This window comes from Sinocyclocheilus anshuiensis, unplaced genomic scaffold (assembly GCF_001515605.1).
Source record: "Sinocyclocheilus anshuiensis isolate Anshui unplaced genomic scaffold, SAMN03320099.WGS_v1.1 scaffold190, whole genome shotgun sequence".
NCBI lineage: Eukaryota > Metazoa > Chordata > Actinopteri > Cypriniformes > Cyprinidae > Sinocyclocheilus > Sinocyclocheilus anshuiensis.
In genome coordinates, this window is record NW_015547663.1 from 1,376,170 (window position 1) to 1,388,982 (window position 12,813).

The 12,813-nt window shown below is 34.4% G+C and overlaps 1 protein-coding gene across 1 annotated transcript in view; it reads left to right on the forward strand.

The window, feature by feature from the left end:
• Window positions 1–418: 418 nt before the first annotated feature.
• The window catches only part of stxbp4 (syntaxin binding protein 4), a 28,467-nt gene continuing 16,072 nt past the window's right edge, over window positions 419–12,813 (forward strand). The window contains 15 exon segments of the mRNA XM_016504814.1: window positions 419–655; window positions 3,158–3,231; window positions 3,376–3,471; window positions 3,556–3,625; window positions 3,721–3,795; window positions 5,083–5,162; window positions 6,391–6,520; window positions 6,772–6,904; window positions 7,681–7,787; window positions 7,953–8,175; window positions 8,284–8,362; window positions 11,545–11,570; window positions 11,573–11,641; window positions 12,306–12,402; window positions 12,588–12,700. Coding sequence (XP_016360300.1) covers window positions 597–655; window positions 3,158–3,231; window positions 3,376–3,471; window positions 3,556–3,625; window positions 3,721–3,795; window positions 5,083–5,162; window positions 6,391–6,520; window positions 6,772–6,904; window positions 7,681–7,787; window positions 7,953–8,175; window positions 8,284–8,362; window positions 11,545–11,570; window positions 11,573–11,641; window positions 12,306–12,402; window positions 12,588–12,700 — 1,431 coding nt within the window. The 5' untranslated portion in view covers window positions 419–596.

Sequence of the window (12,813 nt, forward strand, 5' to 3'; positions counted from 1 at the left end):
AAAATAATGTTTTTTGAACATTAAAGCATGTCAACATATTCTGTTACACCAAATACACAAAATAATGATTTTTAAAAAAGCATCATATGACCCCTTTAAAATGGGAATTTGTGAGTGGTAAAACAATTTCTTGATTTTAGACCCTTTTAATGAATTTCTATTTGATTTTATTTCTATTTTTTATATGCATAAACTGTAGTTGTTTTTTATGTGGACAAAGCTAACTTATGTTTCTTAATTGTCTTTTCAGTTTTCAATAGACTGGACTGTAGATTCAGTGTCCCTGCATCAGAAATCATGCAGTCAGACTCCCGTCCCCTCGTTCCACATCACAGCCCGGTGTCAAGTTTTGAGCTTTCCTGCCTCCAGAGAGGCAGAATCATCATCAGCTGTGACAGCGCAGAGAGAGGTGAGACGAACCATGTGACTGCGGGGTATCAGGAGAGATTAGTGGATAGGTAGGAGTGTGTCTATTACTGTCTGGGTAGATTGCTGTCTCTCGGTCGTCGAGACTGACCTGATTTGAACCGCCGTTCCCCCCGACCCGGTGATACCTTAGACTTTACAACACATCATCAGTTGCTTGGGGACCTGCAATGGCACTGCTTCCACAAGTGGAGACAGAACACTTTGACGGGCTATCACTCCTCTACTGGTAGGAAATGCCATTATCTGGTTGTTATCTGGCTGAGTGACTTTAGATTAAGCAAATACTAATGCTTTTAAAGCTTATTTGATGTCTATCATAGCCTTATTTGCTGCGCTTGTGTTGTTGCCTTAATGTTTCTGCTTGTTTGAATGTGTTTGGCATGGATGTTACAATTGCCTTGGAACATTTCAGCATATTTCTATTTAATCAGCTTTCGGACGCAACAGAGAGTTCCTGACTGTACATAAGAACTTGTCATTTTTAAATAATTTAGAGTTCATTATCATTGTCTTGGGGATGAACCAGTAGGAAGTGGAACGTTAGATCAAGACAGACAGGATGCACCCTAGGGGGATGCCTGCGTAGTTTCGCTGTAGTCACTTGAGCGCATATCCTTACATGGCTTGAGCAAGGTAAGAGAGATTAAGTAGAATTAAGTGATCAGTTTAATGCTGGATCTTTTGTAACACAATCTCACGCACTACATCTGGGCTCTCTTTGTTCAGGGTGACTTGTTAAAGACAAATCCTTTTATTTCCCGTAATGCTTTATGATGTATGCATTTTGTAGGACAAAATCCTTTTGATATAGATTTGATGGAAATAAACGTGTCGTAACCATGACATGCCTGCTGAAGTAAAGGACAGATCATGTCATTATACTGAACAGTAATTCTAATTCTCTTCGTTGCTCTTAATGTGACGGAGATTAAAGTGCATTGTTTACAGTGTAGAGGAGGAGATAACAACGAACACTAACTGCAGAGATGGGAATCAGGTTAAATACATCACTAGTAAGGAGCGCAGGCGTTTGTCCTTGTCATCCTGTTCAGTTCGCGCTGACCGCCACATGAACTCAACAAAACAAAAACAGCACTTTAGTCTGAGATTAAAAAAGTCCAGGAGTGAATCATCATCTGTTCCATGAACACTGTTGAGTCTTTAGCTAATGCATATGTTTGTTTCCACTTAACTTGGCTTTTTTTGAGTTTAGTACAGTTTTTTTTTTAATAATAGTGACATATTTTGACACAAATACAGAATATTTTTTTTGTCTTGTATAAGTATCTTGTTTTCTAATATCATAACATGTCTTGTATATTATAGTGTCAATGCAAAATAAATTTTGACCAGATTTTAATAGTTTAAAAACAAAATGATGATTATAAATAAAATGTCAACTTGATAACATGTATCTTTCATAAAACATTACATACGTTTGGAGTCTCAGTGACCCCAGGTATGAATAAATGCAATGCATTTCACATGCTTAGATTTTCTAAATGTTGTACACAATGTACAAGTACACTCCTTCAAGTTATTTTCTTTGATTTGGTTTGTATTATTTTATTTTTCTGCAGTTTTTATTTTTCTATTTTTGCGAACATTTTCTATTTTTTAAATCTGTGTTTTTGCATGGGTCAGACTGACCTCAAACAAACCCACCGTTGCTATACTGAATAACAATCGCCTTTTCAAAAGTGCATGCCTACTTCTTTGTCAAACAGACGGATAAAGCTTAAATAACATCTGTTTGCTGGGCTTTGATGAAGTCAGATGCACATTTAAAATGAATGTGAGGTGAACATTATATATCAGTTTTGAAATTGCTTTTTAAAATTCTACACATGCAGCGTTGTATGTAGCCTACAAAGGAAAGCATTTAAAGTAAATTTTAATAGAACATGAGGGGTAAAAGGTAGATTAAATAAATACAAGAAAATATGTGATGATATTTATACAATAAAATTGACATTTTACTAAATGTCCTAGTTTTATACATTATATTCTGTTGCTTTCAGTCTGTTATAGGGATTAAATGCAATAGAGATCAGGCCATCATTGGATTTGATACATACCCACTTTCTATAAAGGATTTATCATTTGGCATTTTCAGTGTTTATCTACATGTTTAAGGGATTTTTATGTAAACCCACGCACAGTAACCTACTTCCTGTATAAGTATTTCTTTTTTTATTTTGGCAATTTGTTTTTATTTTGCCTGATAATGGGTTATTACTTCAACCACCGTTCTGTTTACTATAATCAAAAACACAGATTTTCTTTTAAGCTTACTTTAAATTCATACATTCCAATATTTCTATATTATGAAGCATGTGTCCGTTACAGTACAGATATTTGAAAGCCTTTTAAAACCATTCAGGTCTAATTTTACATCCAAATCCACACTGGTATTTTTACTTTATTCTATATGAATGTCCCCTTTACATGTTTTTATTTTTTTCTGTAATATTTGCCATTATCTTCTGTAATAATGGACAGATGTGCAACTCTCTCAATATGCAATATTTTGGGGGAAAAGATTGGGAATGATTATGTTCTTTCCTTTAGGATTTAATCATTCATGCCTCTGAGGGTCAACCGCATTATTGCCATCCATTCGATAATCTGTATTTTTAAAAACAGTCTGAAACATTTCTCTGAAAATCTTGTTTCTATGATAATATCTCTTGTACTAATATTTAAAGCAATCTCTCTTTTTTTTCAGGACAATAATGGGGCCCCATGGCATCAACCGTGCTGTGGAGAGACTAGAGTTTACAGACTGCAAAAAAGGACTTGGTATGAACCAAAGCACAGTTTCTTACAGTTTATAATAATATTCCTAGAAAACTGCTTTACTCTGCTTTATTTTTCAAGGCATTTGGTGCACAGTTCATCCCCATAAAAAAATGTATCCCAAAAATCTTGTTCTCAATTTGACAGGCGTGAAGATTATTGGGGGCTACAGGGAACAGAGCGGTGAAGAGTTCGGTATTTTCATTAAACGAATTTTGCCAGGTGGCATGGCGGCACAGGACGGTATGTTCTCTTTCCCAAAATCTCCACTGAATGTTTCTACTTAGATTCTGGGAATGATGGATGATAGACTTTTTTGTCTTTCAGGGCGTCTTAGAGCAGGGGACCTCATTTTAGATGTCAACAACATGAATTTAGGAGGTGTTACAAATGAAAAGTAATGTATTCTGGATTGGTTATGGATCTGTATTACAACAGAAGATGCCTAAAGTGTAGTAAAACAGCTAATCTAAGAAATCTGTTTGATATTAGGGCAGTGGAGGTTCTTCGCATGGTGTCAGCTACAAATCACATGTCTTTACTGATAGTACGTGACGACGCTTCCAGGTAAGATGACTTTTATGAATTGTGTGACATTTTACATTTTTTAAGGGAATAGATTCTTTTTTTTATTTTTATTTGATTTGTTTTGAGTTCAAAGATTTTAATTATATGGAGACAGGAAATATTGCTTGCCAAGTACAGAATGCATACTGTTGGACATTATATAATTAATCCTATAAATGGATGAGTACAGATGAGCGTCTTGATTTTTTTAAATCTAAAAATAGTCTTAATACACTTAAGTGCATTAAAGTCTTTAGCACTTTATTGAGAATTTTGGCCTTTGTTTAGCGTGATGCCATTTTTCCAGCACTAATTTCTTGTCTTTTTTATTAATATTATTCAGTTTTTTTAACTCCAAACATGAGTATAGCCGTTTTAAAATCTTCTTAGGAGACTTGATCTATAGAGTAAGTCCATACTGACAACATGAAGCCGCTACTCCATGCTAAATCATTTTTGGAGGATACATGCAGAGACTTTTTTTGTTTTGGCATTGTCTGCTTAGCCAGAGGTCTCGGTTTTGGGCAGTTGTCAAGTTCGTCCTGTCTGTCTTTGTTTAAATCAAACTGGCATTTTGCTGGTCTCAGTGACTTCCTGATGAGCACTTTTGTTCTCTCGACTGAACAGCTGTTGACGTATTTGGGCCGCAAGTCTGTCATATGTGTCCTGAGTTGAACCATCTGAGGCCAGGTTTTAATCTGTAACATTGTAAAAGGATTACCTTCATAATTAATGGACAATCAGTCACCTCAAACAAACTGATTCAGTACAGTACACAGATTTTGAAAACATAATACAAATTTAAAGATTACTGCCTAGATCGCATTTCTGGCTTGGAAAAGTTCTGGCCATTAACTTTGATACCAATTTATCTGTGATGACTTCCGTAATCTAATTAAGTGCTTCTTTTAGGACTAATGAGGAAGTTGCATTTAATGGGAGATGTCATATTAAATAACTACAGAGAGCCTTTTAAAATGTAGTTTGGGGGTTTAATGTTTTTGTGTGTGTGTTCATTTTTTGTGTGTATTTTAAAAACTAAGAATGATGATATTCTCCAGCACTTCCTTAGAACACGTTTGTTCATACTTATGTAATGCTTGATTTTACAGAATGGAAAACCCACATAATGTTTCTGCTTTGAACACAACACAGACAGAAACTGTTAAGAAAGAGTTAGTCTGTATAAAAGCCCTCTTATTATGAACCACTGGAAAATGATGTCTTCAGAAAAGGTGAATTTATATATGACTGATTTTGCATGTGCCTTTATATGTTTATAATTAGGAGGGAATTTGCTGAGTTAATGGAAAAATATGGCTCCAGCAATAGTACCAGTTCTGGATCAGACACCTCTGTTTCCACAGGTATTTTCCACTACGTCTGTCTTTATACTGAATTTCAGGAGTGAATGACTAATGTCTGATTTTGAGAACTTGCAGGAACTGACAAAAATAGCCTACAATGTGCCAGCTTAGAAAAAGATTTGGTTTGGGTCCTCCATAACATCATTGTTTTCTACATAAAAAGCCATATCTATCATTGATTTCGACATGAAAATCCATTACTACATCAAGCATGCATCAGAACAGACTTTAAACAATGTATGTGTGTACACTCCCTTTTAAAAAGTTAGGGGTCAGTACATTTAAAAAAAATTAATTATTACTTCTATTCAGCAGTGTTGCATTAAATTCACAAGTGACAGTAAAAACATTTAGCAATGAGTTGCAAAAGATTTCTATTTCACTTAAAGGCTGTTTTTTGAACTTTCTAATCATCAAAGAAGAAAAAATCATCACAAAAATATTAATACAACACAAAAGTTACACAAAAATATTAAGCAGCACAACCATTTCAAATGTGATAATAAGAAATGTTACTTTGGCACCAAAACAGACTGGAGTAATGGCTGCTGAAAATTCAGTTTTGACATTATAGGAATAAATTACATACATATTAAAAATAGAAAACATTTATATTAAATTGTGATAATATTTTGTAATATTACTGTTTTAACTGTATTTTTTATAAAAAAATGCATCCTTGGTACACATAACACCATTAAAGGGGTCATATGATGTTGATAAAAAAGAACATTATTTTGTGTATTTGGTGTAATGAAATGTGTTTATGCGGTTCAAGGTTAAAAAAAGACATTATATTCCACATACTGTACATTATTGTTTCTCCTCTATGGCCCGCCTTTCTGAAACGCGTCAATTTTTACAAAGCTCATCGGTCTGAAAACGAGGTGTGCTGTGATTGGCCAGCTATCCAGTGCGTTATGATTGGCCGAATACCTCAAGCGTGTGATGGAAATGTTACGCCCCTCACCATACTGTGATGATGCCCTGTCAGGCCGGAGCGATGATTCAAAAACAATAAAACCCATTATAAACGAGGCATTCGTTGCATCCAGTGGGGACATAAAAAGGAAAAATTGAAATCGCATCATATGACCCCTTTAAATCCTAAATATCCCAAACCTTTGAACGGTAGTGTTTACACAACAAAATATTCTAAGTGTATCTTGTTCTAAGTGAAAAAGTTGCAGTGATTGAAAGTATTAAAAAGCAAATCTCTTGTCTTTAGGAAAGATCACCGATACTGCCTCCTCCTCCTCATCTTCCAGATCAACCAGTCCTCTGCTTCTGAGCCCTAAAGACCCAAACACAGTATACACCACTGCCTGCATTACCTCCCCACCTCCACAAGTCTGCACGTGAGAACCAGATGACTGTAGATCTAATTCATATTTTATCTTGTGCTTTTATGCAATCCTTTTGTATATACTTCAAATAATTCTACTACCAAAACAAATGACAGAACCTAGCAGCTTTCTCACACTGTTGCTGCTAATAGTTTCCTGATTGAAGAGTCTGAGCCTGAAAACATCTGACCTAGCCCGAGTAAAAGAGAAATCCCTGTTTCTGCTGTTGATCCAAGCCCTTATGTTTACCTCTCTTTCCGCAGAGACTGTATGATTCAGTTGATATGTGTTGCCAAAGGGACTGGATTAGGCTTGGTCATCAGGGGTGGAGCTAACCGTGCAGAGGGGCCAATGGTGTACGTTCAGGAAATAATACAAGGAGGTGATTGCCAAAAGGTATTTTATTATTATCTAATTTTGTAAAATTGTAAAATGGAATTTAGAATCATGTTTCTGAGTTTAGAAAGAAAAACTGGTTATTGACAAAACATTTTTTTTAATTATTTGTACATACAGTTTTTTTGTGTTGATTCTTCGTTAGTGAAACCCTAGTAGTTTGTGAGTTAAGTTAATGAGTCAAAGTGAAGTAGATTATGTTGAGGTGAAGTGAGTTAAATAAAGTGAAGTTAAGGGAGGTAAATTAAAGTGAGGTGAAGTACAGAATATTACACTACCATTTAAAAGTTTGAGGTCAGTAAGATTTATTTATTTTAAAAATTTTTTTAAAGAAATTAATACCTTTATTCAGCAAGGATGCATTAACTTGATCAAAAGTGACAGTAAAGACATTGGTGATATTACAAAAGATTTCTGTTTTAAATAAATGCTGTTCTTTTGAACTTTTTAATCATCAATGAATCTTGAAAAAAATCATGGTTTCTATAAAATATTAAGCAGCTCAACAGTTTTCAACACTGATAATAATAATAAGTGTTTCTTCACTATCATATCAGCATATAGAATGATTTTTGATGTTACGCTGAGAGCTGGATTAATGGCTACTGAAAATGTATATTTGCCATCATAGCAATAAATTACATTTTAAATATATTAAAATGGGAAATAGTTATTTTAAATTGTATAATTATTTCACAATATTACTGTTTTTACTGTATTTTTAAACAAATTTCGTTGAAGTAAGTTAAAGTGAAATGTTTTTCTTTTGACTCTAGGATGGGAGACTAAAGGCTGGGGACCAGCTCATATCCATCAATAAGGAGTCCCTCATTGGAGTAACACATGAAGAAGCCAAAACCATACTCACTCGAACAAAACTCAGGTTAAATCTCAAATATATGTCTATATGAACAAACTGTCGACAACCTTTCCAGAATGATAACATAATGTAAATATGCTTAGTATCTTATGAGACTTTGCTTCCATCCAAGACAAATGCAGATGGATGGGGAGTGTAAAATCAGATATTTACTGTTTTGCCCTACAGACCAGACCCTACAGTAGAAATAGCATTTATCAGACGAAGGTCTTCGTCAGGCTCCAGCAGTGGACCCCACAGCCCCATCTCCCTTCAGCCTCCCTGCAGTAAAGCCCCCCAACTTAGGCCCGCTGGACTGGGGGGAGCAACTCTGCCTGGAGGTCTAGTTCCTAAAATAGCCAACACCCCCAACTCTGGAAGTGAGACATTGCCTTCTGTAGAACTTACTAAGGTGAGATTTAAGACTGTGGCCAGAGACGCATTAATGCAGTAACTGTTCTCGCTTTAAAGAGTGTGGCATAAGTTTTCTTAAAGACTTCAATTTTTGTCTTTCCTACAGGTACGACCAGCAACAGCAAAGCCTAATCTCACCCCCGTGTCCTCACCTGAGAGTGCCTGCACCACAGTGGCCAACTGTGGTACTGCAAGACTGTTTTCCCTTTATAGAAATCCCATAGGAGTTCCATACAAGTTCATGTTGATTAGCACAGAAAATTATCCAAAGGAACAAAAATAATGGTTACAGTAAAGGTTTTGAAATACATGAGGGAAAAGAAAAACATTAAAATACATTGGTTTTGAAAAAAAGGTATGCATTTATTTCATATTATAGCTATATACACATCTCATTGCTGCATAAATTGGCTTTGGTGAGAAGGCTTCATTTGTTGCATTCAATACATGTGCAGCTGTTTTATATGCGTTACAGTTGGACTCAAGTATATTATACAAGTACAAGTTGTATAAATGAAAATACTACAATGATGTTTAAATACTTCACACTTGAAATACTTATATTTTTCATATTCCAATAACATTAGTCATAACAATACAAAAAGTCAACATGCAAAAATCTTAATGGTCTTAAAAATGGGCTAAAAATATATATTTTTTAAGCAAAATATAAATTATTTCATTTTGATTTTGGGGTCAACTAATCATATTCTTTGTGAGAATTACTTGTTAAATTGTAGTAGTGGGAACAAAAGATTCAAAAAGTGATGTGAACAACACCATTTTTAATATTTATCCAACTATCAAAACAAAAGTTATGTTACTGTAACTTTTACATAATGCATGCTATAGAACTTTTTTACTAGTTCTGCTTAGAACTGTAATCCCAACATTAAAATGACAATAAAGAAAACATTATACCTCAAATGTTTTTAAAAACTATTTTTGGGAATAATTAAAGTACTTTACCACAAATACAAGATTGCTTGTCCCTGTTCATCCATTGTAAGTGCTTTACTGTAACTGTTTTTTGCATCTAAAAAGTCTAAATTAATTTCACATTTTCAAAATGGTTATAAAAAAATTTCTATCTTAGTTTATATTGAACCCAGAACATTCCTTTAAACCAACCATATACTGTACATGCTCCTATTTTTATTCACAGATTGAATAGCATGGTCTGTGCAGCCTTTAACATTCTAATGCACTGTGCATGGCATTTTGCCTTTGAACAATCTGAAACTCATAGATAAGGAGCATTTTGGCATAACCTGGATTAAGCTACCTGTTCGGCAGACGTGTGCTGATGATGAGATGCTGTGTTTCTAACTCAAGATAATCCAGCTGGCATGGTTTTGAAAATGGATATTACCATTAACATGACACATAACTCCAGGTGAAATCGAGGATACTGAACTCTGTTCAGGACAGGGTTTCATTTCATTGATGAGCACCTTTAATGCTCTTCTGAGCTGCGATTTACAACAGATTTAAACACCTGAACGAGGAACATGAAATATGAAATGAAGAAAAATAAATTATTACTTAAGTGTAATTTCTGGGGCCACTTTGCATTAACAATTTAAACTTTGAATCAAATATTGCACCATTATATTTGATCTCTTATAATGGCTTGGGTAAATGCTTTGTGTAAAAGCAAGAATTAATATTGTTTGCACAGGCTGTTTTATTTTTTCTATAAACCCCACCCAGACCAGATCTGCTTTGTTCAAAATAGTGCCAACTCTGTAAACAATATTGTATTGGGCATACCCTATGAGGGAACCACTTTTAAAGGGGTCATATGATGCGATTTCAATTTTTCCTTTCTCTTTGGAGTGTTACAAGCTCTTGGTGCATAAAGAAGATCTGTAAAGTTGCAAAGACTAAAGTCTCAAATCCAAAACACCAAATACACAAAATAAGGTTATTTTTAGCAGCATCATATGACCCCTTTAAGAACAGCATGTACATTTTCACCGGAGCCCATGCAATGAAAATGAATCATTTCATATTGCATAAAAGCCCTCATTGAGACTACTGTAATGCCCTGTTACATTCCCACTTACTCTAAAATGGCTTTGAATTTCCAAGAAATTACTGTCGGGAAATAAATCCCCGCAAAAAAGATAAACAAATATGCAGATAACGAATGAGTGAACAATAAATGATGAGATAGTGAGCTCATGATCAGAGCACATACCTGTAAGCTCAGTTACACTCACAGTTATTCATCGTATAAGAGGATTTGTCAGGGTTGGCACTATTTTGAGCAAAGCATTGTGCATTCTCTCCAGTTCACAGATCTGGTCGGGTGGGGTGTATGGAGAAAAAAAACAGCCTATGCAAACAATATTAATTCCTGCTTGTACACAAAGCATTTATCCAAGCCTTCATTAGGGATCAAAAATAATGGTGTAATATTTGAATGAGAGTTTAAATTGTTGACCTGAAGTGGCCCCAAAAAATTATTTGGACCTTTTTGGACACTTAATAACACTTACGCTATAAAAGTTGGTAAGATTTAATATTTTTGAAAGAAGTCTCTAATGCTCACCAAGGCTACATTTATTTGATACATTAAAATTGTGAAATATTATTGCGATTTAAAATATATTTGTTTTCTATTTTAATATATTTTAAACTTTAAATGTATTCCCATGATGGTAAAGCTGAATATTCAGCAGCCATTACTCTAGTCTTCAGTGTCACATGATCCTTCAAAAATCATTTTAATATGGTTGTTTGCTGCTGAAGAAACATTTCAAATTATTAGGAATGTTGAAAACAATTGTGCTGCTTAATATTTTGGGGGAAACTGAAATACTTGTCTTTCAAAGTTCAAAGAAAAATCATTTATTTGAAATAGAAATTGTTTAAAACATTGAATGACATGAATGTCATTTTGATCAATTTAATGCATACTTGCTGAAAAAAATATTTCTTTTACTTTTCCAAAACTTTTGAACAGAGTATATAATTGTTTTTGCATTAGATACAAAATATGAAAGCAAGTGTCATCTGCCAAACAAATGTTTAATTATGAACATGTTACATTAATGTCTGACAACCTGAAAATGTGAAACATTTTGCTTGAAAAGCGTGTCCTATATTTCTGTGAAATAAATGCTACTTCGTTCGATATCTTGTTATATAATGCAGACACTCTAGAATTTTTAAGTGTGGCTTAAATGCTCAAATACTTCTTTGAACCACTACTGTGAGGCATCTACTTAAATAAATTATACTCTCATAGAGTTATGTAAGAGTCTTACAAAAAATGTGATGTGCTCTACCAAAATCACAAACAGCTGTTTTGCAAAAGAGATTTTTTTTTTTCATTTGGATTCTCTCTCTCTTTGCCCAGATGCAACCGCTGCCTGTAATCCCAGCAAACCTGCAGACCCTCGAAACCTCTATCCTCGACTCCCATCTTCGAACTCAAGCCCGAGAAAATAGAGCAGGTCTCCATAATCATATCCTTTCAATTAGAGATTGAAACTATCACTATACAGAATTACAGAAACATCTCGTGTTTACAGCAAGGTCAAACACTGGGCGTCCCCCCCAGCGGGCTTTAACGATTAGTTACCCATCAGTCTCAGTACTGTATTGATCTTTTACGGTTTTACTATCATGTGTGGAGGGAGTTAATCCCGCTGTTGAACAATGTGTGCAGTTAGCGTGCTATCCCGTATCCACACCTCCTGTGGTATTATGGGAAAATCAACAGAGACTGTGCCACAGCTTCAGTGTGTTAAATCACACTGGACTACAGCACAGTCTGTAGATCTGTTGTTATGGAAAAGAGTGTAGACGATGAACAATTTTTAGAAAGATTTTAACTCCAGAAGCTCTTTTACAGTAGTATGTATTTATATGAAATATTTATATAATTTTGTGAAAATACATATTTATGGTTTTATTTGTAATGTTTATTTAGTGGATACATTTATTTAAATTAAATTTAAAATACTTTTAAATGACACTAAATGCATTAAATATATTATTATTAATTGTATTATATTTTATACATAGACATTCAATCGAGTGTGTGTCTGTGTTTGTGCGAGAGAGAGCAAAGCAGTGACCATTTATGTTCTAAAAGGGCAGTTATTTTGTCCACAGGCACTGGAGGTGCTGGGATCGAAGCCTACTGAGTCTCAGGTCCTGACTCTGAGAGAAAGGCTGCGTTTGAACCCAGGAGGGACAGTGGCTTATGGAGGTGAGAAAAAATTCTGTCAGTCTTCATTATGTCATAGTTGTTTATGTACTAATGGCTTTTTACCTCTCCTAACTTATGCAGTACACTATTCTTGGTGTATACCTTAAAAAATAAACTCCTAAAAAGGCATTGTTATACATTTTATATGACTGAACATATTTTAATAAGAATTTGTTTTCTGTAAGATTTTGAGAGAGTGACAAAGGAACTCTTCAAACTACCAGCCAAATCTGACTCAGAACAGGAAGTAGCAAGATTGACATCAGATGATCTCATTGAGTCTCCATCAAACCCTACGGTAAGTGCAAATTATTTTTAGTTTTTTTTTTCAGCAGAAACGTACATAATGTGCATATATATATATATATATATATATATATATATATATATATATATACACAAAATATATAT